We start from the raw sequence: 25823 nt of genomic DNA, 5'->3' as shown, positions 1-25823 counted from the left end.
TATTTTTTTTTTTTTACATTTTTAAATCGTAATTTTTTAAAAGAGCACCCTCAAAAGATATAATTTTTACAATTTGGTTTAAAATTGCACTTATGATATGCAAAATAGCATTGTCAAACACATTAAAACGGACCTGTGATTTTCTTTTAATAAAAAAATATTCAAAGCTTACATTCTGTGGATTAAGCATAAAGAAAGTTTAATAAAAACCCATGATTTTCTCCCACTCTAAACAGAGATTTTTTTTTTTTTTTTTTTTCCTTTCTTACCTGCAAACCGTTGAATATTGTGGGTGTTTATTATTAAAATTAAATCATAATTTTTCAAAAATTACAATAATTCTTCATTTTGGGTATCGTAAGGGTTAAGGAATAATTAGCTTAATTTCACGCATTTCAATGATATATGTTTATCTTCTTTCATCCATATCAGTACCCCAAAGGATAAGTCACCGCTTTCACTGTGTGGTTCAGTGATAGAGGCTAAATTTTTTAGGCTGTTTAAGAAAAGGACGTCACCTGAAGCAGCTACAAAAGCCTACGCTTGCCTCTTTGATGGACCATTTTGTTTTATGTTAACCCACACCATTCTTGGTTCTTCTATATATGATATGATTTTTGTTTTTGTGCTAGGAAAGTCATCACACACACACACACACACATATATATATATATATATATATGTGTGTGTATGTGTGTGTACCAACACTCTTTTGGGAAATGGGAGAGAGGAATTCTGATTATCTCTGTGAAGAGAATTGTGTATTACAATGAGTTGTGTAGGTATCATCGATCAGGTTCCATCATCCATGAAATATTATTAGCTTTTGATATTATAAGCTGATCATTGTTGGATGGTGTTGAAATATCCAGGTGGGGTTGGAAACTTGTCTGTCACGGGCATAATATTATGTAAACAAATGGTCATGACGAAGCGTATCAAGCTATATGTATTTAAGTATCATCTAGGGTTCCAGGTTGGTCTCCAAGTGGTTTGATAAATATTATGATTTAGGTTCGTCTCCGGCAATGAAATCCTTACGTCTGATCAGTATAAAACGGATTTAGTTTCACTGATACTCTGATACGGCTGGATTAGTGCAATTATTATTAATAATTCTATATGTTGGGGATTTAAATTATAGGTAGACCTTACTCAATCAACCTTTACATGAAAGATAATGAGGCTATTAAAGAAAAACAAATAAACCAGTCTCAGGATCTTCTCCATGTAAAAACTATACACCCACATAGCCATTAGTGCGGTATACATGCTATATATTACACTATAAAAATGTTGTAAGTGCATTTGTAAGTGTTAAGTCTCACATTAAGAATTTATATATAAAGTTAATATATCTAAGTGAACACAAGTCTATTAGCTTAGGCTTTTGGGCTAGTGTGGTGTCCAAATATGTATATTAATGTACTATTGGTAAAACTCTATAACCACTTTATTTCCCAACAAAAAAAAAAATGGTAAAGTCCACATACTCCCTCAAACTACTACTCAATTAATAATGTCCATCTCAAACTTTCAATTGAGACAATGTGCCCCCCAAACTACTAAAAATTGTCATTGTCCCTCCAATGACAAAAATACCCTAAGTAAAATTAAGAAACAATAAAAATAATTTTAAAAAAGAAAAAACTAAGGTTGGAATTTTATTTTATTTTTTTACAAAAAATCGTTTTTTTTTTCTTTTTTTTATTTTTTGTTTTTTTTTTTCAAATTTATTGGAGTATTTTATCTTATTGAAAAACATTTAGGGTTATTTTTGTCTTTTTTCTAGCCCTGGGAGATATTGTCAATTTTTTGGTAGTTTAGGGAGGGCATTGGTCACAATTGAAAGTTTGGATTAATTGGGAAGTGGTTTAAGGGGTATATGAACTTTTCCATAAAAAAAAAAAATTACACCTTATACCAGTATCAATGCTACTATATTAATTGAGCAATGAACCTCTCTCACACAAAAGGAGTACACACTATGCTCATTCTCTCCTCTTCCATTTTCATTATTTAGTTTTCTCAACAAAAAAAAATATTTACTAACTTAGCATCAGAGCGGCTCCGGTCTGGTTCTTTTGGGACCAGGAAACTTCCGACAACTAGCTAATTTCATTGTTTTGTATGAACTCTGTTTGGTTGTCCAAAAATTTGCATGGACATCAAAGGTTTTTGTGTGTGTGGCCAGATTGCGATGGGGTTCATGCTGGTCTAGCTATCTTGGATGGTGGGTGGGATGGGGTGGGGTTAGGCATTGTGTCATAATATTGAGTCCCCACGTGAGTTGGGACCAGGCCATGAAATTCAGTGGCCTCTTCAAATCTTTCCATAACCTCTTATTACTTGCTAATAGCGAGTCGTGAAAGATCGAGTAATTCTAGAAATTTCTCTTGTATCCTTCTGGAGTCCCTCCAAAAATGATGTGGCTATTAAAATCACAATTTGATCAAAATCCAATAATGATCAATCACAAGCCCAATGATGATTTTAATAACCAGATCATTCTTGGAATGATTCAAGAGAGACACAAGAGAGACTTGTAGCATTAGTCGTGAAAGATCTATCAATCCCATGTCAAGGACCTTAACTCTACAAATACACTATCACGGACGCATTTCTGTTGCATCAATCATTGTGCAAAATAAGAATCGCTTATAATTAGAAAAACAAAAAAACAATGAACCTCCAGTCTATGAGATTTTATTTAATTATTATGGAGAACCTAATTTTTTTATTTTTTTATTGTATAGGATGCATGTGACAGCACAAAGGAAAATGTTTGATATGTCTATTCATGATTTTTTTTATTCTCTCTAGACTTTCTCATCAAAAACTAAAAGAACGTAAAAGCATAACAATCAAGTTAGGATAGTGGGGGAACTAAGATTCAGGATCCATAGATATATGTATATATGCCATTTCTATCAAGTCATTCTAATAAGAAGTTGGTCTCATGTTGTTTTCACTTAGAATAGTGACTAATGTTGCTTTAAGTTCAATAAATTTAACTTGATTTAATAATTCTATCAACATCGATCTTGATTTATTTTACCTTATTCTAAAATAGAAACTTATTTGTACTTGTGAAATGAGCAATGTTTTCAAAACAAAAATTTCTCACAAACCAATTCTTTGAAGAAAAAAAAGGGGGGGAGGGGGGTAAAGTTCACGTACATATGCCTTTAAATTATCACCAAATTGACAATATCTCATCTCCAAACTATTAAAAATTGTCAATATTTTTTATCAATAACGAAAATACTACTAATAAAAAAAAAAATAGGGTTTAGAAATTTTTTTTTTTTTTTCCTTAAAAGAATTTTTTTTTTCACAATTTTATTAGAGTATTTTTGTCTTATTGAAAATAGTTATGGTCATTTTTATCTTTTTGTCAATTAATTGGTAAATTGAGAGAATTGTATGTGAACTTTTTTTAAAAAACATTTTAAGCTTTTACTTTTAGCCTTTTAGGCACTGTGTACCTCCCAATCAAAGCCATGAATATCTATTTGCCCCACCAATGCTTGGGCTAATCATGAAGCAAGTCTGTATCTATTTGCCCCACATAAAGACACGGCCCATGGGTCTGCATCCACACACTCCCGCCAGTCCTCTTTTAAGTTGGTGCTGGGGGAGTATTACTAGTCCCACACCGAGAAAATGGGAAATGGCCGAAGCAGACGCGAGATATAAAAAGGAAAGCGAAGGACCTTAATAAGCATACCTTTCTCGGCCTTTTGGCTAAGATCAAGTGTAGTATCTGTTCTTATCAGTTTAATATCTGATACGTGGTCCATCGGACCACATGATATTAAATTAATTTTTCTTGGGGGAAGGCTCGCCACAGTAGCTTGCTACTGGAGCCCTCGAGCGTCGCCTCTGCGTTGCACTATAGCATTGGCCTGGCGCACCCCTCCCAATTCAAGTCCTAATTTTTTATCAATCGGAATTGCGTTGCGCAAGTCCCAACGCTAAATTATTTTATAAATTAGTTAAGAGCCAAGAATTTAGTCCCACACTGTAAAAAACTAGGAAGTTGGGCCATGAACAAGACATATATAGCTGGACAGTTGGACTCATCAACCATGACAAAAACAATAAATTTAGGTTAAATGTAACAGTTTGGATCCAAAAGCAAGTTGCCCCTTGCTGACATCCTTTTGTGTTTGGACTATCTATATATATTAAATGATTAGGAAAATAAGCTATGATTGAGTGACACTGTGATTGAAAACCGCATCTGAAAAACTACAATAATGTTTTAGGTGAGATGTTCCTGTTACAGTCTAAATCATTTTTTAAAAAAAAAGAGAAACAGAAAAGAAAGGAATAGGATCCATGGTGGGATCCAATGGCCTTGCAACCAATAATTATAGAGGTCATATTGGATGCCCAAAAATAGATTGCAATTTTTTAACTGATAGTTTTAATTAATTTTTACAAAACAAAGCTTAATAATCCTACCAAGTACCAACCATGAACCATACCACGCACGCAACCATTGTAGGTGGTAGGTGCACCATACATATTTCACTGTTACTGCTTTTTAATGTTTTCTGCTTCATCTTTTTGTAAATGCTGGAATAATAAATGTACTATTTGTAAACAAGTGCTTTCATTGGTCCCGCTGGTTTCTAAAGAAGAATATTAATAAAATAAAGAAGAAAAAAAATAATAAAAATGAGACTTTGTTAGAAAACGGATTGGAAATTGTCCATCAATTTTTTTTTTTGAAATTCTGGGCATTAAATCTTATTGATATATAAGATGTCATGTGTCCCATTAATAAAAAAAATAATATTTTATTATTTAAAATTTTTTCAAAAAAAATATATATATATATATATATATATTAGGTGGCTAGTCACCCCAGTTGAGTCATGAGGTGGTTCGAACACCCTCAATCGGTCCTTGGTCGGCCAACTCCAATGGGCCCTTAGGGGAGGCCCCTAGGGGTGAAATTTAAAACCGCCTAACCGCAACCGCTAACCGCTAACCGTTATAACCGTTAACCGTTATAACCGTTAACCGCTAACCGCCTAACCGCCTAACCGCTTTGAAAGCGGTTAGTAAAAACCGCTAACCGCCTAGGCAGTTGCGGTTAGCGGTTAGTAGGTTTTGGAAATCCGCTAACCGCTACCCGCTAACCGCTTTTTTTTAAATATAATATATATTTATATATTATATATATATAATAACAATAAGTTGTGAGTTTATGAACTTTTTTTGGTTGATTGAAATGAGCCTCAAGCTTCAAGTTTAACCATATATGTTGGTTTTTTTGGTTGCTTGTGAGTTTATGAATTTGTTTGTGTTTTATTTTATTTCTATGTGTGAGTTTATGAACTTGCTTGTGAGTTTATGTATAAGACTACAAGTGAAGTGATGATTTTGTTGTAATTTTATTTGTATATTATATGATGTGTAGATTTGTAGAAGGTGGCCAACAAGATTTTGGTATATAGCAATTTTTAATGCTAAAATGGCCATGGAAAGGGAAAAAAAAATGTTTAAAATGAGAAAAAAAAAATGTTTAAAGTGAGCCCAAAACCGGCCCAAACCCGGCCCAAAATCGGTCCAAAGAAAAAAGCCCAAAAAAGCGGTTAGAAAAAAAGCGGTTATTCCAAAGCGGTTAACCGCTAACCGGGCGGTTAACCGCCTAGGCGGTTAACCGCTACCCGGTTAGCGGAGGCGGTTAGTAAAATTTACTAACCGCCTAGGCGGTTGCGGTTAGCGGTTTTAGCCGCTAACCGCTAACCGCAACCGCTATTTCACCCCTAGAGGCCCCTATGGCTCAGTTAGGGTGGCCGGCCGCCCATATTTTTTTTATTATTATTTTTTTAATTTTGTTTTATGTTTTATTTTTACAATTTAAATAATAAAATATTATTTTTTAATTAGTAGGACATGTGACCACTTATAGACTCTGATATGAGATTCAATGGCCAAAATTTTAAAAAAACATTTGATGAACAATTTCGTGGGTATTGCTAGGATCCCAATCCGTTAGAAAACACCGTGCAATTACATTGAATCCTCCCAGTCCCATCCCAGTTCGGATCAGGATTCCTGCACTTAGGATTTCAGGAATCCTAATTCTCCCAGCTCAGCCGCTCTCCGCGTAGGCTTCCCTCCCCTCGCATGCCGAAAGAGCTGCAAGTCAAAAATTCCCTTTATTTGCTTTGTTGACTAAAACCCACCCAACTTTTCTCCTACGGAGCTCATTTTGCCATATCAGCCATCTTCTGGTGTGTTTGTTTCTTAAAAGGGTTTTGATTTAATATTGTAGCAAAAATTAATTGATATGAAAAAAAAAAAGGTAAGAATGGTATTTTTTTTTTAAAGGTAAAAAAGTAAAAATGTTTGGTATAAAAAAAAAATGAAAAAAATTTTATTTTGTAGTAATTTTTTATTATTTGAATAATAATAAAAAATAATTAATGTAATATAAAAAATAAGATAATGTTATAAAAATGAAAAAGTGAAATAAATAGTATTGAGCCAAAATCGTTTACCAAACTGGATCTTCAGCTCCCCATCCCTTTATTTATTTATTATGGTTTTATTTTTAAAATTTAAATATATAACATCATAAACACTTTTAAGAAATGAGGTAAATTCTAATCTAATCACGGCAACCAAACTGAGATCACACCTAATAAAACGAAAGTCAATAGTTCAAATTACTCTCTTCCCTTTTGTGTGAACACGTTTAAAAAAGAAAAAAAAAAAAAAAAAAAAAACGGCAACCAAGCTCATTGATAAGGTTCCCTTCAGGCTTCAATTCAAGAGTGGCCTATAACCAGAGGGGAGTAATTGCTAGGAAAGTAGACCAAACCAAACACGCCTCTCTGACCAAAAAATGTATGGGTCATTATTGCTGACAAAGAAATTCTTACACAGAGCCACCATGCATGTGAACATCGTCCAATATGTTGAGAGTTCATGATGAATGATGATTCCACAAAGATTTTGTACTGGCCGGGTTCCATAAATGGGTCGGATCGGTTCAATAGAAACCTATGGATTATTACCTCTCTACTTCTTTTTTTTTTTTTTTTTTTTCACTTTTAAAATAAAAATATTAACACACAATTAAATTGCCCCCGATGCTTAAATTGGCCCTTGGTAAATTGTATCACCGCAAGGCTACTGCTAAATAATTATTCCAATCCAAAGTGTGCAATTTTTAACGAAAATAATTAAAAAAGGGCAGCTGGCCCGCTATCTATTTCGGTACTTTAACTTTTAACACCGCCTCTTTTACATTAAAAGGTGAAACCCCATTCATATTATGTCAATAAATAAATATCCTAAAACTATTGTAAGAGACTGATAGCAGATGTCTTATATATCATTTATTTTTTTTATGTTTAAGAAATTTTAAAAAAAAATTACAAAAATTTACTTACATCAAATTTTTTATATTTAACCAACCCTTTGTTAGGGTATTTTTAAATGTGTAAGAAGTCAAAAGTGGTTTCATATATATTATTTTAATATAAACAATTATTTCTTTTTTCATCTTTCATTTTTTTTTTTTAATTAAAAATTGTGTTAAAATTTTGTAAAAAAAGTGAAAGTAGGTAAGAAATTTGTATTTTATAAAAAAAAATAATATTTTAATAATATAAAGAAAAGTAATAAAAATTATTATAAAATATATTTCATAAAGAAGTAAAAAGTAATTTTGTAAACTAAATTTAAGAAAAGCCAAGGAAAAAAATTATTTTTACTTGCTTTGAGATAATCACAATATATATATATATATATATATATATATACTAAAATAAAAAATCGATTTTTTTTCTACAGTAAAAAGTTAATTCATTATCAGAGATACGCGTCTCGAACACCTATTTTAAGACCCTGTACACCTCCATTTCACTCTTAACCTGCAGAGAGGAAAAGCTGAACACAAGAATACATCTGAAACTCACAACACACAATACCTCACACCAAAATGATAGAAGAACGACAGGCCGGTGCACCCCACGCCGTCCTTCTGGCTGTGGTGGTGGCCATCGTGCTAGTGGTGCCGCTGCTCGTCGGCGACCAAGGTGAGGCCATCACGGAGGCCATCTCCGAGCTCCTGAGCCCGGTGGGTCTTCTCCTCCTCCCCATCATCCTCCTCCTCACCATCCAGTTCCTCTCCTCCGAGCGCGGCTCATTTGTCTCTAACATGTTTTCGACTGGTGATCCCGATACCATCCATAGGGCCAGTGGGTCGCCGGTCGGAGTGGCACTCATTTTGATCCTCATTTTGTTTCTCTTGTACAACCGAGTGTCGATCTTCGGCGGCGACGACGATTCCGGTGAGTAGTAACACGGTGGGTGGATCTGGGTTTTCAGGCTTTAATTTCTTTGAGTTGTTGGTTTTTGGTTTTGGATTTTTGTATACCGTATAGCGCGTGCGTAGATTTTTAATGTATGGGGTGGAGAATCGCTCGAGGGCACTCTGGTCATTGAGAATAGTGGGCGTTGAAAGTTTTAATGCTGTAATTACAGAATTACCCATCTCGTTTTGTTGTATAATTTTGCTTTCATTATGATAATTAATTGGAGGGCATTTATTTTTCTTTTTGGGAGTTGTGCCAAAGTTTCGTACAGCAGGGTTTAGCCTGTGAAATGACATATGGGGGGTCATCGGAGCCATTGTCGGTGCCTAGTGACGCGGTGTCTCAGGTGGCAGGTGGCAGTGGCGCTCTCTCTCATTACCTTTTTGTCGTTTGTGGAGGTTCTTTTTGTGGCTTTTCTCTTTCTTGATTCCTCTGCTCGCTTCATGCTTGCACGCGGCACGTGGCACGTGGCTCCCCCTTGTTTACTGAATTTCCACCAAAACTCAAATATGTTTTATAGTCAAAAAAGAATAAATAAAAAACTAAAAACATGTTCAAAATTTGCTGCTCCAAAGGACCGAAGTAAAATATGTGTTTTGGAGCTGACACGTGGCTTTCTTTTTCTATTTTTTATTTTATTTTTTTTAATGGTTTTTTGAGTTGATATTTCTTGGGTTTAATATTTTAATGGAAGAGAGTGACATCAACATGTGAGGGGTGAATATTTTTCTCCTGAGAAAGCTGAGTTATTAGAGAGATTCGTATCCCCGATGCGGCCATTTTCACCCTTATATATATATATATATATATATGAAAAAAATTACAAATACAAGCAGAAAAATCTAAATTAGACAACTGACACCTCATTGCATCGACAATGAAGGCCGCGGCCTAGTTTGATGGATAAAACCAGCAGAATTTAGCTCATGACCATCATCAAAGGAGAACGGAAAAACTAAGAAGAATATATACAACCGAAGTAGCTCTTTAGACCAGACCAACATACAACATTGGTCAACAACAGGGTGGAGCGTGGAGGACACGCACGACCGAGTGATGGCCATGAGCAGGCTCGTGCGTAGAGGGACGTGGAGGGAGGCGATGGAGAGCAGAGAGGCCGAGGGTGAAATTGGTAAGGCGCATTGGCGAAGAAGGCATACATCAGAAGAAGACAGATCTTGCTTGTGAGATCCATTTGGACTTCAAATTTGACAAGGGAGCGGCAGTCAGAGGAAATGGTGCGATGAATAGACATCGATTTATTGGAGAGAAGAGCCTCAAAACAAACAGAAAAACTTAAAAAACTTAAAAAGGAAAAGGAAGGACCCCCTCAGATAAATCATCAGAGGCAATGGATCCTCACAAGAAGCGGAAAACTCCAGAGTGAAGAATTCATCAGCTTCAGATATTTCATTTGGTCATTTTAGGAGTAGAGTATCTAAATAAAATTTGAGCAGAGATCCGATTCCCAATCATACAAGTTATCTTAAAAGAAAGCATTGTATCATTTTCTTGTAGTAAAAATAAAATTAAATACACGCAGAGTGCATGTTAACATGTTAAATAAACAAACAAACGACAAAGTGAGAGAGCTCGCAATCTCATAGATGATGAGTAAAATGTGATTGTTTTCAAGGCACGCTGTCATCAACGAGTTTCCAAATCTTGCTTAAAACTTGACTGCTTTTCTGAAACAATCATAATAATAATAATATCTCCTAAAAAGTGTATGTTCATTTGATCATTTTTAATTATCGTTTCCTCATCCTGCAGGGCCTGCACCGTCCTCCTGCATTCCTAATCTGTATTTATGGGATTCTGCATAATTACCCAGCTTCCCTCTATGAACATTCTTACGAAGAGCCTCCATTGTTTTGGATTATAGTTTCCATACCAATGAGAAACCAAAGCAGTCAAACAGCTCAGAAAACCCCTTGTATAGGTTTGATTGTTTCTGTGCACCCAGCAAATATTGATACAAAGAAGAAGACTACTCAATATCAAAGAAAAAAACTGTTCAACATCCTTTACTCAGGCTATTTGGAGTCTAATACAGAGTTTCATGGCATGATTAGGGTGTTGAAAATCCTAAATAACAATCCTGGAGCACTTTTTACAAACTTGTTCGTAGCCAAAAAAACAGTCATCTTTATATGAAGAGGTGAAGAGGGTAAAATCTCAGTAACGTGTGGAACTATACTATCATTGAAGCGCTCCCGGACAAGCCGAAGCTTGTGACTTCAACTCAAAAGATTTCCCTGAAGGTTTTAGCATCCAAAAGAAGTGTGCTCAATATTCATTGACAAGAAAAAATTTGCTGAAAAGTTTCGCCATCCAAATTGGCCACCAGAGAGGTAAAACTTTTGCTGAAAAGTTTCACCATCCAAAATTACAAGAAAATATTAAAATGCATGTAATGTAATCTAAACTGACTGGAAAAGATGTAACTTCAATTCGTAAGCTTCAAATGAATCAACTAAGACACTTTTTTAATGTGTTTGGGTGGGGAGGATTTTAGTTGATAGCTAGACCTGTACCCTGTTTAGACAATCAGCAGAGGCCTTAGGTCTAAATTGTTTAGGTCAAGTATGACTATTACATACAATAGGGAGACACACAATAAATCTTCTGATGCTCTACATCCTTGGCTTAGTTAGCTGGGCTACCCAGTCCAAATTCCTCCAATATTAGCAAATCTGATTTTGTTCTACCATCTTTCTCATTTTTCTTCAGTTCCCTAACCTCCAGTGCTCCAAATTCATAAAATAACAGGTTCATCATAACCCCCGTCTAATTTTTCTCTTGGATACTTTTCAAGTGAGATTTAGCAGTTGGAAAATCATTAGCCATTTCAACTGATATAAGGAAACTCTGGACTCAATATAACAGCAGAAGTTTAGCTCTCCTTCGAGCAGACAATGTTGATGTCACAACTTATCAACAGCCAATACTTGTATAGGTAACCACAGAAATAATAATAATAATCAACGAAAAAAAAAACACACCAGTATAACTATCTGCCACCTAGCAAGAGAGCACTTAGTTTACCTTCAAGCTAATCCAGAGCTATGTAGCTTATCGCAGTGAGGAGTTGGCAGATTTTTATTCCAATGACACCTCTGGAGCTCTACGTGACAGTAGCGCAAAAGCATATTTTTGTAATCCTTGATCAAATTGTCCTCAATTTTAGCTCGAGCAGGACTTCCAAGAGGATAATTCTTCTCAAACGCCGATGATTTAACATAAAATTCCACCCCATGTTTCTCAGTCATGGTAGGAATCTGGTAGGAGTAATTCTTATGCAAAGAATAGTCAGGCTCAGAAAAGGGTAGATATGCAAGCAAGAAAATGATCAGAAACGGTAATAATTGAAGAAGGACCAGAAAATTATGTCCTCCATGAAAATCCTCCCTCTGATGACCCGTTTCTCTGGTCCTATAAACACGGCTTGCTCGAAACATGTCACCCTGACCAAAGAAAGCCCTGAATATCTCATCAGGATCAAAATCATCATCAAACAAGTCATGCCCCGTTCTCCTCCTTCTCCGCCTAACATTGTACTGCTGGTTGTGCTCAAATTCCTCAACTAAACCCGTCTGATCATACTGCCTCCTTGAATCACCATCACTTAAACACTTGAACGCCTTGCATACTTTCTTAAACGCCTCTTCAGAACCAGGAGCCTTATTCTTATCAGGATGAACTTTCAAGGACAATTTCCTATATGCCTTCCTAATCTCCTCAACTGAACAATTCTTTTCAACACCAAGAATATCATAATAATCTTTATGCCTCTTAACCTGCCTAATCAATTGGACATGTTCTTCGGTATAACTACGCTCCCCATTTAATCCCTCTTCAGATTTTGCCGGACCAGGCTCGTTCTTACTCTCAGTGACAAACTTTTCATCACTAGAAGACACAGGACACCCTGAATTGAGCTTCCCACACGCAGCCAAAAGTTCATCTGCCTGCAAATTATGATTTAGGCGTTGTGCAATTTTAATAAATTTCAGCGCACGCTCTTTATTACCAGAGGCGATTGCTGCTTCAGCAATATGAACACATCTCACAGCTTCATCCTTATTACCATCCATTATCAAAAACACGCTTCAAAATTCAACAAACCGAATCTACCAAAATTCAATTTGAAAACTTCCCCAACAGCAAAATTAACAACCCAAACACCTAGAATCCCAAGAAGCTGAATCTCAAAATTCGTACTCAAATTGAAGTCCAAAAATTCCCAACAAATAAATGAATCACAAGAACTAGGCAAACCCAGTTCACCAAAATCCACTCAAAAATTCCCAACAAAACTCATAATCCAAGAAATAGAGTTTGAACCAGGTGAATCTCAAAATTTGGAATCCAAAACAGAATGGTCTTAGGTTTTCTGAAATCCCAAACCTTGAATTGGAAGATCGCCTAATAGATAAAAATGAATGCAAATTAGGGTTCGATCAGCCAAATCGTGCTAAAATTACCCGCATCAACATTTATAAGTATACATTTCTATCACAACTTAACATATAAATTTGAACTAACAATTGGAATCTTAATTCATTGAGAGAAAGAACAATACCAGAGAGATGGCGATAGACCTGCCTGAGACACAGATCAAAACCTCTCAAAAAAAAAAAAAAAAAATAGAGAGAGAGAGAGAGAGAGAGAGGGAGAGAGACAGTCACTGCCCACTTAGAAGGGCGTTTCAACGGCGAGATGGTTTCCGTCGTATTAACGCCAGCAAAATGCCATCGAGTCGGCATCGACCATCGTCTAAGCTTGTGCGCAATGCTCAGCCCCTACAACTATGGACGACCCAAATTCAAAAAAGCCCCCCCGTTTGAGAAAACTTAGTAGAGCCGTAGAATTTTGGGTCTTAAAGCCCAGTCTATCTTGGTGCATATGTAATGAATGTTTTTGAAGGTCCACTGAAGCAAACGTAGGGTGAATGAAACGGTATAGAACCATTGACCCAGACGGCCCAATACAAGGTGCAGGCTCGTTCTTGCTCGCTCATTCTCGATGTGGTTTTCTTTTGAGTCTCCTTCGTAGAACTGGGGATACATTTGATCCAGCACTATACTTTTTTTTTCTAATTTTTTAAAAGCAGAAATGGGCATGAGCACTTTTAGGGGGCAAAAGATTTCTTCTAAATTAGATTGTAGGAACTTTTTCCTACATAAAAGTTAGAGTCAATAATTCTTGATACAACCCGTAAACTGGATACGAAATAAAAAGATAATGTTGAAGAATCTAACACATTTAATTCTAACCCATTTAATTAATAGATGGAGTAATGGTTTATCAATCTAAACCAATCTTATTAAATGAATTAAATTCCTCTACATTTCATTTGAACTTATTCATTTAGTTAAAAAGTAAAAAACCAATTACCTAAAAAGATCGTGTTCCAAATAAAAATAACATACATAATAGAAGTTGAATAAAATTTTTTTTAATAAAAAGGAACCTCACGCAAAATAGACCAACATTCAATATTTACAAAGTTACTTACAGGCATCGCTTAGGACCCAAAAGTAAATCGACTTGGCTTTAATATGTATGCTATTACAAGATCATAGCTTGAATGAAAATATAAAATTGAACTAGAATTGGGTGGGGTGCGCCAGCCCGTGCTTTAGTGCAACGCATGGGCGACGCGCAAAGGCCCCAGTAGCAAGCCACTGTTACGAGCCCTCCCCCATAAAAAATTAATTTAATATCGTGTGACCCATTGGGTCACGTATCAGATATTAAACTGATAAGAACAGATACTACACTTGATCTTAGCCAAAAGGCCGAGAAAGGTATGAATTGTTCCGTTGCTTACTTCTTTTTTTATAGCATGCTTCTGCGTCGTTCTTTGTGTCACCCATCCCGTGTGGGACACAAATAAACAAATCAATCTGCTCGCAAAGGCTTAGCATCCTATTATCCTATGCGTGGCTGTAGACTAGCTTGTCGCTAATGCAAAAATTGGCCACGCAATCTGCCAGAAATTCATTGTAATGTCTGGGTTCATCTTTATGTGATTACAATATCTGGGTTCATCTTTACATTTTAATACATTGGTTTTTAGATTAGTCTTTTGGAAGTTATAATGTCTGGGTTCATCTTTTGCTTATTGAGGTGCTAAGAGAAAAATCCTTTGAAGGCTTTCTAATCTGCATGGCATTCAGGGTGCAGAACATTGTGCTGTTTGCGATTTTTAATGCTCTGGGTGTTTGATTGGAGTTTGTGGGTTTCCATGGTTATCGGTAAATTTGGTAAATTTGGTATATGTTCTGGTGTTGATTGGAGTTTTGTGGGTGAGCATATCTTGTATATTTTCTCTCTGTTTCTTTGCTGGGAAATACTATGCGCCAGGTTAGCGGTTAACCGCTTTGAGATAACCGTTTTTTTTTTGCCCTTTTTTTTTAGCTGTTTATCGCTTTGAGATAACCGCTTTTTTTGGGTTTTTTTTTTTTTTACTGATTTTGGGCTGGTGTTTTTTTTTTTTTTTGCCTTTTCATGGCCATTTTAGCATTAAAAATTGCTATATACCAAAATCTTGTTGGCCACCTTTTACAAATCTACACATCATATAATATACAAATAAAATTACAACAAAATCATCACTTCACTTATAGTCTTATACACAACATATAAATAAAGAGTAATGATACAATGCACGCACGCCCACGCACGCCAGTGCAAAATTTTTTTATTTTTTTTTTTAAAAAAATAATAATAAAAAAAAAAATTTGTGCCTGGCGTGCATCAACAGTGATGCACGCCCGGCGTGCATTGTATCATTACTCATAAATAAAATAAAACACAAACAAGTTCATAAACTCACAAACAACCAAAAAAACCAACATGGTTGAACTTGAAACTTTAAGCCCATTTCAATCAACCAAAAAAACCCATTTCTAAGCCCATTTCAATCAATCAAAAAAACCCATTTCTTCCACTTCTATATTATATATATAATAAAAATATAAAACCTAAACAAAAGTCGAGGTTTGGGGGAATCGAAATTGGGAATCCTAGGTGAAAGAGGAGCATAATTACCACTATGCTACAACAACTTTTTGTTATTTATTATATATATATATATATATATATAAAAACGGATTTCCAAAACCTACTAACTGCTAACCGCAACCGCCTAAACAGTTAGTAGTTTTTACTAACCGCTTTCAAAGCGGTTAGGTGGTAAGTGATTGCGGTTAGGCGGTTTAAAATTTCACCCCTAGGAAATACTAGAGAGGAGCCATGGATGGTCACTTTGAGATCTTGCAGGAGAGATGGAGCTCCTTCGTAGAGGGTTCCCATAGTGGATTTTTTTTTTTTTTTAATTTTAAAATTTTTATTTTGTATTTTTATTAATATATGAACACGTGTCGATTTTTTAATAGTGTTGACGTGGCTTTTCGTCAAATTTTGGACGGAATTTAGACGGAGGTATGATCTCCGTTTTATGTAAACCTGAGGTAACCCTGTGATAAAAACTAAACCCTAGAGGGACAAAAAAATAAAGTTGTTAAACCATAGGGAATAAAAAGGTATTTAATCAATTATTTTATTTGGCAAAGGTATATTCTCAAGATCAGGAATGACTAATTTCTCATACAAAGGATAACTATCTTAAGGAACGAAATACATTTTTCATAAATACTCATTTTATTTTATTTTATTTTAAATTTAAAAAAAATATATTTTTTTAAAAAATAAAGTGGGTGGCCGACCACCCATTGCCACCCCACGAAAAAGGTAGGGGGTGGCTGCCCTCAAGAGTGGCCGAGACCACCCCAAATTTGCTTTGGGGGTGGTGCAGGGGTGGTCTGGCCACCCCAGGTTTGCTTTAGGGGTGGTCGCAGCCACTCTCAGCCGGTTTTGTGGGTGGTCCATGTGTGGTTGGCCAAACACTTTATTTCCTGTTTTTTATTTTTTATATCTTTTATGGTAAAGTTCACATACCTTCTCAAACTACAATCTAATTGACAATATCTTCTCAAACTTTAATTGTGACTATGTTTTCACAAACTACCAAAATACTGTCAATGTCTCCCAAGGCTAGCAAAAAGAAAAAAAAAATGTTTATATATAATCTATATTATAGATTTTCCAATAAGACAAAAGTATCCCTATAAATTTGAAAAAAAAATTAATTTGTAATTATTTTAAAAAATGAAAATTTTAATTTTTTTTTTTAAAAAAACGATTTCTTTTTTTTTTAAAAAAAAAAAAAACTATTTTTCTAAAAACAAATATATTTTTTAAACGATTTTTTTAAAAAAACGAAAAAAAAACGAAAATTTTAAATTTTTATAAAAGAAATCGATTTTTTCCAATAAAAAGGATTTTTTTTTTTTTTTAGAAGTTTTAGTATTTTTTGTTTTTATTTTACTAAGGGTAGTTTTGTCATTGAGGGAATATCGACAATGTTTTGATAGTTTGAGGGGAACATTATCACTATTAAAAATTTAGGAAAGATATTGTAAATTGGATGATATTTTGACGGGATACGTAGATTTTCACTTTTTTTAATGAGTTGAAAAAAGAACAAATAAATAATATGAGTTTTTAATAATTTTGATTCTATTCCAGTTAGAGTATATGTGTGTTAAATAATCATTTCATTCTACTCTCTTCTATTTTCAAGAGTAATCGCATTCTACAAACCAAACAAGAGCAGCATGTTTGAGATTACATTAGAAAGAGTAAAAAATATTTTTAATGCCAAACAAAACTGAAAAAAAAAATTCAAAACTTCATTAAAATCCTCGTGCAAAAATAGAGCATCGTTCAATATTATTACCGACTCTTTACAAGGTTTGCTAAGGGTCAACAGTAATTCGTCATAGCTTTGTTACGCTATTACAAGACATAGCTAGTATCATAGAAGAAATTTGAACTCGTATTGGGTGGGGTGCGCCTGCCCGTGCTTTAGTGCAACGCATGAGCGACGCACGAAGGCCCCAGTAGCAAGCTACCGTTGTGTGCCCTCCCCTATAAAAAATTAATTTAATATCGTGTGGCCCATTGGGCCACGTATCAGATATTAAACTGATAAGAACAGATACTACACTTGATCTTAGCCAAAAGGCCGAGAAAGGTATGAATTGTTCTGTGGCTAGCTTCTCTTTTTATAGCATGCTTCTGCGTTGTTCTTGTGTAACCAATCCGGTGTGGGACACAAACAAACAAATCAATTTGCTCGCAAAGGCTCAGCGTCCTATTATCCTATGCGTGGCTGTAGACAAGAATGCAACAAATTAATCCAGAATTTTTTTTTGCTTCCTTGGAGCACCAAAACCCCGTTTAAATCAGTTGCCCTCGTTGGCTTGCAATTTAATGAAGTAGCCAGAAGCCATGGCCACAGTGCTTTTCTAAGAATCAATGGGGAAATTAAACCTCAAGAATCACTAAATTCTTGTCTCTAATTTAACACCTCCAATATTGAAAAACTTAGGTAGTAGCAGACTTCAAAGGCTTAGAGATGAGATAATCCGGAGAGAACTCCGATTATTCTTTCACTGGAGCCATCTCCAGCTAGCCAAACGACACAGTATTATCAACGTAACATGTTTCAAAGTTGATTAGAGACAAATGAAAGACCCTGCAATTCGAATTGATATGCTTTTTTTTGTCGTGGTTTGCTTTCGTTTTTATATCTGCTTCGTTCCTTTATCATTTTTTCGGTGTGGGATCAGAAAAGCTTCCCGTGCCGAGTGTGGAAGCACACCCATTGGCCGCGTCCGTATGTGTGTAGTTATTACATTTAATTTTTATTCCTTTCTGAGTGTGGTTGTTACACTTGCTTCATGCTTAGCCATTCTGTTGGGGCAAACATTCATGGCTTTGATATGGAGGGAAATAAGGCCTAAAAGCTTATAATGTTTTCTGCAAACTAAAGAAAATTATTACTTTGCGACGAATAGGTGAAAGCGAAATATCTACTCTTGTATTCGCTAATACTTTACTAGAGGACCTACAATCCATAGTATAGAAAAATGTTAGCATAAATGAAAACCAAATGACCAATGAGTGTAAGCTCTTGAATCAAGGTCTCAAAGCCTGCCTTTAAGCTTCAGTTGCACCTTGATGGGAAAGTATATTATTAGAGGCATCAGTTTTCTTCATCAGAATCAAAAGATTGTCTTTTCCTCAAAGATTCCAATACATCTAAAGGCCGATCGCATTGTGAAGTGCTTGTACCACCAATACAAGACTTGAGTTTAGGCACACTTAAGGAACTAAGAGGTGGTGTAGATGCCCCCTTGTTAACTTCCCTTAGCACGGAACGGGCCGTGGCTGCAGCTGCTGCATCGGCCATTGCTGAAGCCAGTTTTGAATCATTTTTCAGCTTGTCGGTCAACTTATTCTGGGCATGTTTTACCTTAGAAACATCTGGTGACCGATAGCCACTTGATTTTTGCATTCTCGCAACAGCCTCTGCAGCCGTTGATTTGGCCTTTGCAGAATCATACTTTTGCATGTCATAGATGAGCTCTTTCTGAAGCTGCTTATCAGCAACCAATATGTCATCGATCTCATTCTTGTAGTCCTTGAGAAGGATTCTGAGGCATTCCATGAGGGATCCTATGAGGGGGCTGTTCTTGCTTTCTAACAGCCGTTTCAGCTCTATAAAGATGGGGATGGTATTTTGGATAAGGCCCTTTCTGACTGCTTGAGTTGCAGCCCTTCCTCTAGCAGCAGCTGCTGATGCTCCACCATCTCCACCTTCTTCATCAATATCTGCTGAGTCAGACGATGATCCACGGTTGGATGTGATTCGTATCTCTTTGCATGCAAGAATTTGGAAAGCATCCTGCTCCCTCAATTAAAATGCAGATTTTACATTAAACCTTGTGATCACCTTGATAATTAGTCACAATCTCCTAATGTATGAGCTCATCCAAAGCAGAAACACAAAAAGGCACAGAATTTTTAAATACGTGTTAGATTAGTACCTGCAGAACAGATTGTCCTGTAATATCTTCTATATTGAGCATACCATCAGATGCTGCAGCAAGAATCTCTGCACATAACTTTGCAAAGGTGGCTAAAAGGTGCTCTGGAGCCATTTGTTTCAGAAGAGAAACATAGATGTGCATTCTTTTAGATCTCGAATTCTCATCATTACCCCTGGAAATAACATACTAGTTATAAATCTGCATGCCCATTGTGGAGCTACTTCTATTCTTCCAAATATAGGACAGTACGAACCTGATGGAGAAAAGTTTGCTGTCTACTTGTGAGCCCTGAGAATCAGTGTGTCCACTATGGGCATGGCAGTCATTCAGAACAAAAATCGCTTCCACAAAACTGTTATAAGCTAGAAGAGGTGCCTTGACTGCAAAAACGTTATACATTAGAGTCAATGCCCAACGACAAACATTTACTACCAACTACTTCTGACTGCAAATTTGAATGCTTGCGAGAACCTTATCACCTTTTAAAATACTCCGGAAAAGGTAATCGGCGAGTTGTCTTATCTTTTCCGATTCGTCAACAAGTGACAAAAGAAATCGGAGGAATAGCACTCCTCTCCACTTCACATAGTCCCTCTGATTATGATAATGAAGTCAAAATGGAAACATATGAATGACATCAGAAATGAGAGAACAGCAGAACAAAAATGTACCTGCAATAATCTTGAGAGCAATACAAATGTCTGCCTTCTCACAAGTTCACATGGATCACAGAGACACTTTGTGATCTTTGCTATATAACTGTTGACTTCAAATAATAGTTAACTATTGGAGACAGTTCAAATGCATACTATTTTTCTGTTGATCGTTTAAAAGGCCTCACCAGTCAACTAGAGCAGTATACCGAACGCAAAAATCTGCCATCATCACTACAAGGTTGTTGCGTAGGGCAGCACAGTCACTCTTTTCAAGCTCCTGGAATAAGAATGCAACATTGAGAAACTTGGTTTCCATTGTTATTCAGAATCCAAAAATACTTGGGGGAGGGACACATGCATGCTACAGGAAAAAAAAAAAAAAAAAAGAAACATTTTCTCAAATCAGTATCTTTAAATACAGACACACCAGTTGAACCTAATGAATCCTTTGAACCAAAGTCAGGTAAAATATACAAAAAGAGAGTTTGTGAAAGCTGAGATCTCTTGCAAATACAGAAAGAACCCTGTCATTAAGATGAATGGCTCCAGGTGAATATGATTGCTAAAGAAAAGTCATAGAAGAATATGTGTTTCTTAGAAATCCGGAGGATTTGTCATGAAGACATGTTAATGGGTTTACATAAATTCATTTAAAACCATGGGAATGAAATGATGCTAAGTCAAAAGCCCAAACCTGTACAAAAAGAGGAATATACTTCTTTGCAAGTTTCCCATCTGCAAGGCAAATCTTCCCCATTGTCAACCAAGCTTGAATGTATAAAGAGGGAGCTGTTTGTTTTAGAGAAACTGTAGGGCCTGGCAATTTATTTAATTTGGGATCAGAATTTCCAGAAGTGATTATGGTGTGCAATAGTGGAGTAATGGCGCTCATATCAGCAGTCGGACAGACAATAACCAAAGATCCAATCGTATAAACTGCTGTGACTGCTTCTGACAGTAACCTGGATATGACTGCCGCTCTCTTGCCCTTTCTACTTGGTGGTGTGAAAAAGCCGCCGCATTTATTTGCTTCAGAAACCTCTAAGATGTAATTTTCTAAAATCTGTGAAGCTTTAGAGAGAAGCTGTTCTACCCATTTAATGACGAGTGTATCAGCCTCCTCAGGATTTGAAGCCTTCCGCTTGCACAATGTCCTTAGTGCTTTTACATGAGCATCAACCTGCCATCCCAGATACTAAATAATTACACATGCTGGTGCAAATAATAAGGAGAAAAAGAAAGTAATCAAAAATAACTTACCAACTAATGGTCTAACAGTAAACCAAAAAAGAAACACTGGTATATAAAAGGTAAGAAACATCATGAGCACGTGCATGCCCTCAATCGACGTGAGCAATTTATGAGCCAAAACATATAATCAATTCCTGAAGTTCCATAAAAATTTATCGAACTTAATCAGAGTGCATTGATTATATTCATTGGAGTACTTTTACCATCAAGATCTACTAGTGCCAAACTAGCGTGTTGACAAATAAAGCGTTTGAGACAAGAAAAGAAAAGAACCTTCAATGCAACTAGTACACTATTCATGGCTATCAAGTGATAGATACCTCAATTGAATGCATATTGAACTCTTCAATTCGTTTAAGCAAGTTATGGGCTAAATCTGCTGCAGGTTCTGGAGGAAGCTCCACGGAAACATTAGAGATTGTTTGCAAAAGGAAAACACGATCCCTAGCCCAAGCAACAGAATTGGATTCTGTGCCCTCTTCCTCTTCATGTACATCTCCTTCTGCCAATGGATTTTTAAGGTCACCTCTTACTCTATACTTGTCAAGAAGCCGCCAATGATGATGAAGAAACTCCCAGTCCACTGCTTTTGAAAGGAATGCTGACACCTCAGATAGAAGAAGCCAAGCACCTGGTGGTGCTGTCCACTTTTCTATCAGCATCGATTGCCTCAACCAGAGAGACTCAGATGTCTTGATAATATTCTGAAGAGCAATAACGATTTTGTGCCTAAGCCGTTTCTTCTTACCCAAGCTTGCACAAATTTTCTTCACCCAAGGTGTCACCTCTCCATTGCAAATTTCTCTCAAAAGATCCAGCGTTCCATCAGGAAATAACAACTCCATTTCTCTCTCTAAACTTTTTGGTTTCAGACTTGAATCTTGGAAATTGGATTCATTTTGGGGAGAACTTGTAGATCCAGCTCTAGATATTCGGTCCAGAACCAATTCCAGAAACAAATTCTCACATTCTTCTTGAATGCTAGATTCATTATCAGTTATTAAACGTGGAACTGAATGAAGCCACTCCATAGTCACAGTTTCATCTGGAAATGTTCTGAAAGCCTGCGAAGTCAATGTAGATTTTACCAGAAGTTCATGTGTACTCAGCAAGATGTATACTAGCAGATGCAAGGGGGAAAAAAAACACAGAAAATCTTTTTGGGAGCAAGCATAGGAACTCAGACAAAACCTGAAACCAAGAATCCAAATGGGAAAAAAGAAAATTAAGAAGATAAAAGCATAAAGGAAGCCCTCCTGTTATGAACCCTAGATTTTTATTTCCTTAATAAGCTATATCAGTATATTTTGATTATATTTCCCGAATAGGTTATTTCCTTATTATGCTAAACCCTAGATTTTCTTACGTAAATAAGTCTTGCTTTATTCTATAAATTCAGTGTAGATGCCGTATGACAATTAAGTGAAGAATAAAAATTGGAAGTTGATCCCCTCGAAGTGATCAACTGGAGGTTCAATCCCCTCTAAGTGGTCAGTTTATCGTTTAGTTTTATATTTTCTTATTTTCAATCAATAGAAACCCTTAAGTTCCTATCATTTGGTATCGGCACCCATTTAATGAAGACACGGTCGCCGCCATGAGATCGAGGACCGGATTGGATACATGCCTCATTAATAATCAACCTTGAGGGCAAGGTTGTTTCTAAGGGTAGGGAAATGTTAGGAACCCTAAGATTTTTATTTCCTTACTAAGCTATATCAATATATTTTGATTTTATTTTCTTAATAGGCTAAATCCTAAATTTTTTTACCTAAATAAGTCTTGCTTTATTCTATGGCAATTAAGTGAAGGATAAATATAATTTTGCCTAAGGCAATTGGAAGTTGATCCCCTCAAAGTGAATAATTGGAGGTTCGATCCCTCTTGAAGTGGTCAATTTATCCCTTTAGTTCTATATTTTCTTAATTTCAATTGATAGAAACCCCTAGTTCCAATAACCTCTAAAAGGCATGGAAGCCTAACTTTAGTGTTGTATGTCCACGGTTCAATTAGCGGCACCATAATTATATACATCCATATATACTAGACACAGCCAAACAACCAAAAGACATTAGTGGACCACTCCGGCTAGTTCTTTTGCTTAACTTTAGTTCTTTTGCAAGTATAATTCAACTAGAGGTTCATCGGAAAACAGCTCTAACAATGTTAGTGTTGAAATGTAGATCAAGTGTCCCAAAGAACTCACTAACACAACTGTGTATGTATATATAATATAGGCACAAAGCAATTAGATATCATATACCAATCATACCATGTAACAAAAACAACACCAGGTCAATGAGAAACAGCTGATGAAACAAAAGCAGTAAATTAAACTAACCTCTGAAAGAGCTGAAATAGCCGCTTTCCTTATGCTAACAAGAGGATCTGAACACGCCATTCCCATGCTCTTGAGCAGAGCTCCATCAAAGGCACCACCTAGAAGGGCAGTCAACTTGGTAATTAGCACAAGTGCAGCCTTCCTCACTGCTGCCTTCTCATCCGTACACCTTTTCCTCAAAAGATTATTCATTCCACCTTCCAATATTTGTTCCCCGGCATCACCAAACCCCATAACTTCTTTCAACACGGCCTGGCTCTTATCGTCACCGGCCAAAAACCCCACTAGCTGCGCCAAATTTGACAAGGCGCGAGCACGGATTGACGTGCTTGCATCCGAACAACGCAGAATCAAAGCCTCCAGACACCTTAACCCCCATGAATCCTTCACTCCACTGTTGGAACTCACGCCCAATGGATCACTCAAAGACATCATAAATATCAAAATAAGATCAACCGCCAAGAGCCTAAGGTTGGCCTTTCCTTGCGTCATCTTCACCACATACTCCACAAACCCAATTCGATCCCCAAGTTCCATAACTTTAACAATCTCCACGATCGACTCCACCGCCAAAGCCCGAGGCTCAGACTTCTCTGGCGCCTTCTGCACCAAGTACCTTGGAAAATTCACTACCGCTTTCTTCACTCCATTAGACACCTTCGCTAATCCCGTCATTCTATTAGTCACAAACCCCAAAGCGAACGTCCGGGCTGGAGATTTAAGTTGAAGAATCAACGGCGACAACGACTTCAACACCTCGGCTGCTGTGTCTGATTGGTCACCATGCTCAGGCCTTAACACTTCGCTCAAGACCCGCGAGCACAATTCAGTTAACCGGTTATAACAAGCGGAATTACCACACAACTCAACCGCCATTACCGGAATCTCAGCCACGGTTTGGACTAGAGACTTCAAACTATCCGGAAACCGGTCCAAATGAATCAAACCCATTATCAATTCCAACCTCTCAAGCACAGGAACCAAATACCCAACATCGAATTCGCTCTCTTCGCTCTCACTGTACGAATTTCTGGCATTTTTCCTCAATCCCCTGTCTCGAGCCCCATCGCCCTTTCGCTTCCGTCTGGCTGGGACGACGTGGGACCCCTCAGCATCGGCGGGCGGGGCTGGTGTCCGGCGCTTGAGAGATCGGCGGATAGAGCGAAGAAGAGAGAGCAACGACATGGGAGTGAACAGAGTGAAAACAGGTGCGTTGGGTGAGAGAAGCAGAGAGAGGTAAACCTTGGACGCCAAAAGGGACAAATGGGTCTGGCCCGAGTCCATGATTAAGGCGATCGGACGTACCAGATGGTTGGGAAGAGAGAGGGACTTGGACGACAGATCGTCGAAGAGGCGGTCCAAGTGTTCCGAATCATTGGAATCGAGGAGGGTTTGGAGGTCTAAGAGAGTGGGTTCGGAGAGTGGGGTTGTGGGGTTGTCGAAGTGGCGGATCTCTTCGAGCTCTGCGATAATTCGGGATATGGGTTCCTCCATGGATGTGACCAGTACAGAGGTCCTGTGGTCACTGTGAAGGTGTCATTTGTGTAAGCCCTCCTCTCTGTTTCGTGTTTTCAAAACAAGCTTTGAATTTTGGCGTTCCCGCTTAAGGAAATAAATAAGCTTGTTAAAAAAAAAAAAAAAAAAAAAAGCGAAAATATAAGGTTATATATATATATATATATATATATATATAGAGAGAGAGAGAGAGAGAGAGGGAAATGCTTGGTTGTGTTAAAAAGTCCATATTTTAGCCATATAAATCCTATATGGCAAAGAGCACATGACTCCATTTTAATTTTTTATTGTTTAAAATCTTTTAATTTTAAAATCAAAATTAAAATGATAAAAAATTAAAAAATAAAAAAAGAGAGCAAGGGGGTGGCCACCCCAGTACAGCCTTGGATGGCCAAAAAAAAAAAAAATTTATGGGTTTGGTAGGTTTGGCCCTTGGGGGTGGATCGGCCACCCCCAACGGCCAAACCTATTAATTTATTTATATATATATATATATATATATATATATGGAAAAATTATAAAAAGGCCCCAAACTAATAGTTGTTTTTAAAAGAGCCTCTTATTTTATTTAGTTTTTTAAATGATAGGGGTATTATAAGAATATAAAAAAATATGTGGCATTTTTGACACACTTTGGTAGTTTGATGGGTTACTTTAATATATTTTGAAAATTGTGTAACTCTATCCCAAACGACTGTTAGTTTGAGAGGTTTTTTATATTTTTTCATATATATAATTTAGACCCTTG

General features: G+C 36.6%; 3 protein-coding genes and 3 non-coding genes across 9 annotated transcripts; 2 read left to right on the top strand and 4 right to left on the bottom strand.

Annotated features, from left to right (window-relative positions):
• Nucleotides 1-3726: 3726 nt before the first annotated feature.
• On the top strand, nucleotides 3727-3922 carry LOC132168262 (U2 spliceosomal RNA). The gene has a single exon (XR_009438785.2). It is a non-coding gene; the product is annotated as a U2 spliceosomal RNA (small nuclear RNA).
• A 3935-nt stretch (nucleotides 3923-7857) lies between these two features.
• Nucleotides 7858-8585, top strand: LOC132167084 (uncharacterized). The gene has a single exon (XM_059577979.2). It carries the CDS (start codon nucleotides 7970-7972, stop codon nucleotides 8327-8329), a length of 360 nt encoding a protein of 119 aa, XP_059433962.1. The 5' UTR covers nucleotides 7858-7969; the 3' UTR covers nucleotides 8330-8585.
• A 1675-nt stretch (nucleotides 8586-10260) lies between these two features.
• On the bottom strand, nucleotides 10261-13136 carry LOC132167484 (DnaJ heat shock amino-terminal domain protein (DUF1977)). 3 transcript variants are annotated; one of them, XM_059578476.2, is made up of 3 exons: nucleotides 12931-13136; nucleotides 11394-12773; nucleotides 10261-10711 (listed from the first exon to the last, which is right to left on the bottom strand). In XM_059578476.2, exon 2 carries the CDS (start codon nucleotides 12440-12442, stop codon nucleotides 11396-11398), a length of 1047 nt encoding a protein of 348 aa, XP_059434459.2. In that variant the 5' UTR covers nucleotides 12443-12773; nucleotides 12931-13136; the 3' UTR covers nucleotides 10261-10711; nucleotides 11394-11395. The 3 variants fall into 3 exon arrangements, with proteins under 3 accessions (XP_059434459.2, XP_059434460.2, XP_059434458.2); XM_059578477.2 differs by having other exon boundaries at nucleotides 10261-10603; XM_059578475.2 differs by having other exon boundaries at nucleotides 10261-12773.
• An 831-nt stretch (nucleotides 13137-13967) lies between these two features.
• Nucleotides 13968-14162, bottom strand: LOC132168258 (U2 spliceosomal RNA). Its single transcript, XR_009438781.1, has one exon. It is a non-coding gene; the product is annotated as a U2 spliceosomal RNA (small nuclear RNA).
• A 3098-nt stretch (nucleotides 14163-17260) lies between these two features.
• Nucleotides 17261-17455, bottom strand: LOC132168259 (U2 spliceosomal RNA). The gene has a single exon (XR_009438782.2). It is a non-coding gene; the product is annotated as a U2 spliceosomal RNA (small nuclear RNA).
• Nucleotides 17456-18321: 866 nt separating this feature from the next.
• On the bottom strand, nucleotides 18322-25122 carry LOC132173917 (binding protein). 2 transcript variants are annotated; one of them, XM_059585597.2, is made up of 9 exons: nucleotides 23561-25122; nucleotides 21540-22283; nucleotides 20663-21148; nucleotides 20154-20245; nucleotides 19984-20071; nucleotides 19792-19906; nucleotides 19566-19692; nucleotides 19310-19484; nucleotides 18322-19167 (listed from the first exon to the last, which is right to left on the bottom strand). In XM_059585597.2, exons 1-9 carry the CDS (start codon nucleotides 25052-25054, stop codon nucleotides 18466-18468), a joined length of 4023 nt encoding a protein of 1340 aa, XP_059441580.2. In that variant the 5' UTR covers nucleotides 25055-25122; the 3' UTR covers nucleotides 18322-18465. The 2 variants fall into 2 exon arrangements, with proteins under 2 accessions (XP_059441580.2, XP_059441589.2); XM_059585606.2 differs by lacking the exon at nucleotides 21540-22283.
• Nucleotides 25123-25823: the final 701 nt, after the last annotated feature.

Source organism: Corylus avellana, chromosome 2 (assembly GCF_965113065.1).
Source record: "Corylus avellana chromosome 2, dhCorAvel1.hap1.2, whole genome shotgun sequence".
NCBI classification, from domain to species: domain Eukaryota; kingdom Viridiplantae; phylum Streptophyta; class Magnoliopsida; order Fagales; family Betulaceae; genus Corylus; species Corylus avellana.
The sequence above is the reverse complement of the archived record's forward strand: the minus strand, read 5'-3'. Positions and strand labels throughout refer to the sequence as shown.

Bases quoted from the DNA above. Each gene is read 5' to 3' on its own strand.
- LOC132173917 (XM_059585597.2), bottom strand. From the start codon at position 25,054: ATGGAGGAACCCATATCCCGAATTATCGCAGAGCTCGAAGAGATCCGC. The intron at 22,284-23,560 runs GTTAGTTTAATT...TTGACTTCGCAG, and splicing joins CTATTTCAGCTCTTTCAGAG to GCTTTCAGAACATTTCCAGA. The intron at 19,168-19,309 runs GTACTAATCTAA...TTGAGGGAGCAG, and splicing joins CAGGACAATCTGTTCTGCAG to GATGCTTTCCAAATTCTTGC.
- LOC132167484 (XM_059578475.2), bottom strand. From the start codon at position 12,442: ATGGATGGTAATAAGGATGAAGCTGTGAGATGTGTTCATATTGCTGAA.
- LOC132167084 (XM_059577979.2), top strand. From the start codon at position 7,970: ATGATAGAAGAACGACAGGCCGGTGCACCCCACGCCGTCCTTCTGGCT.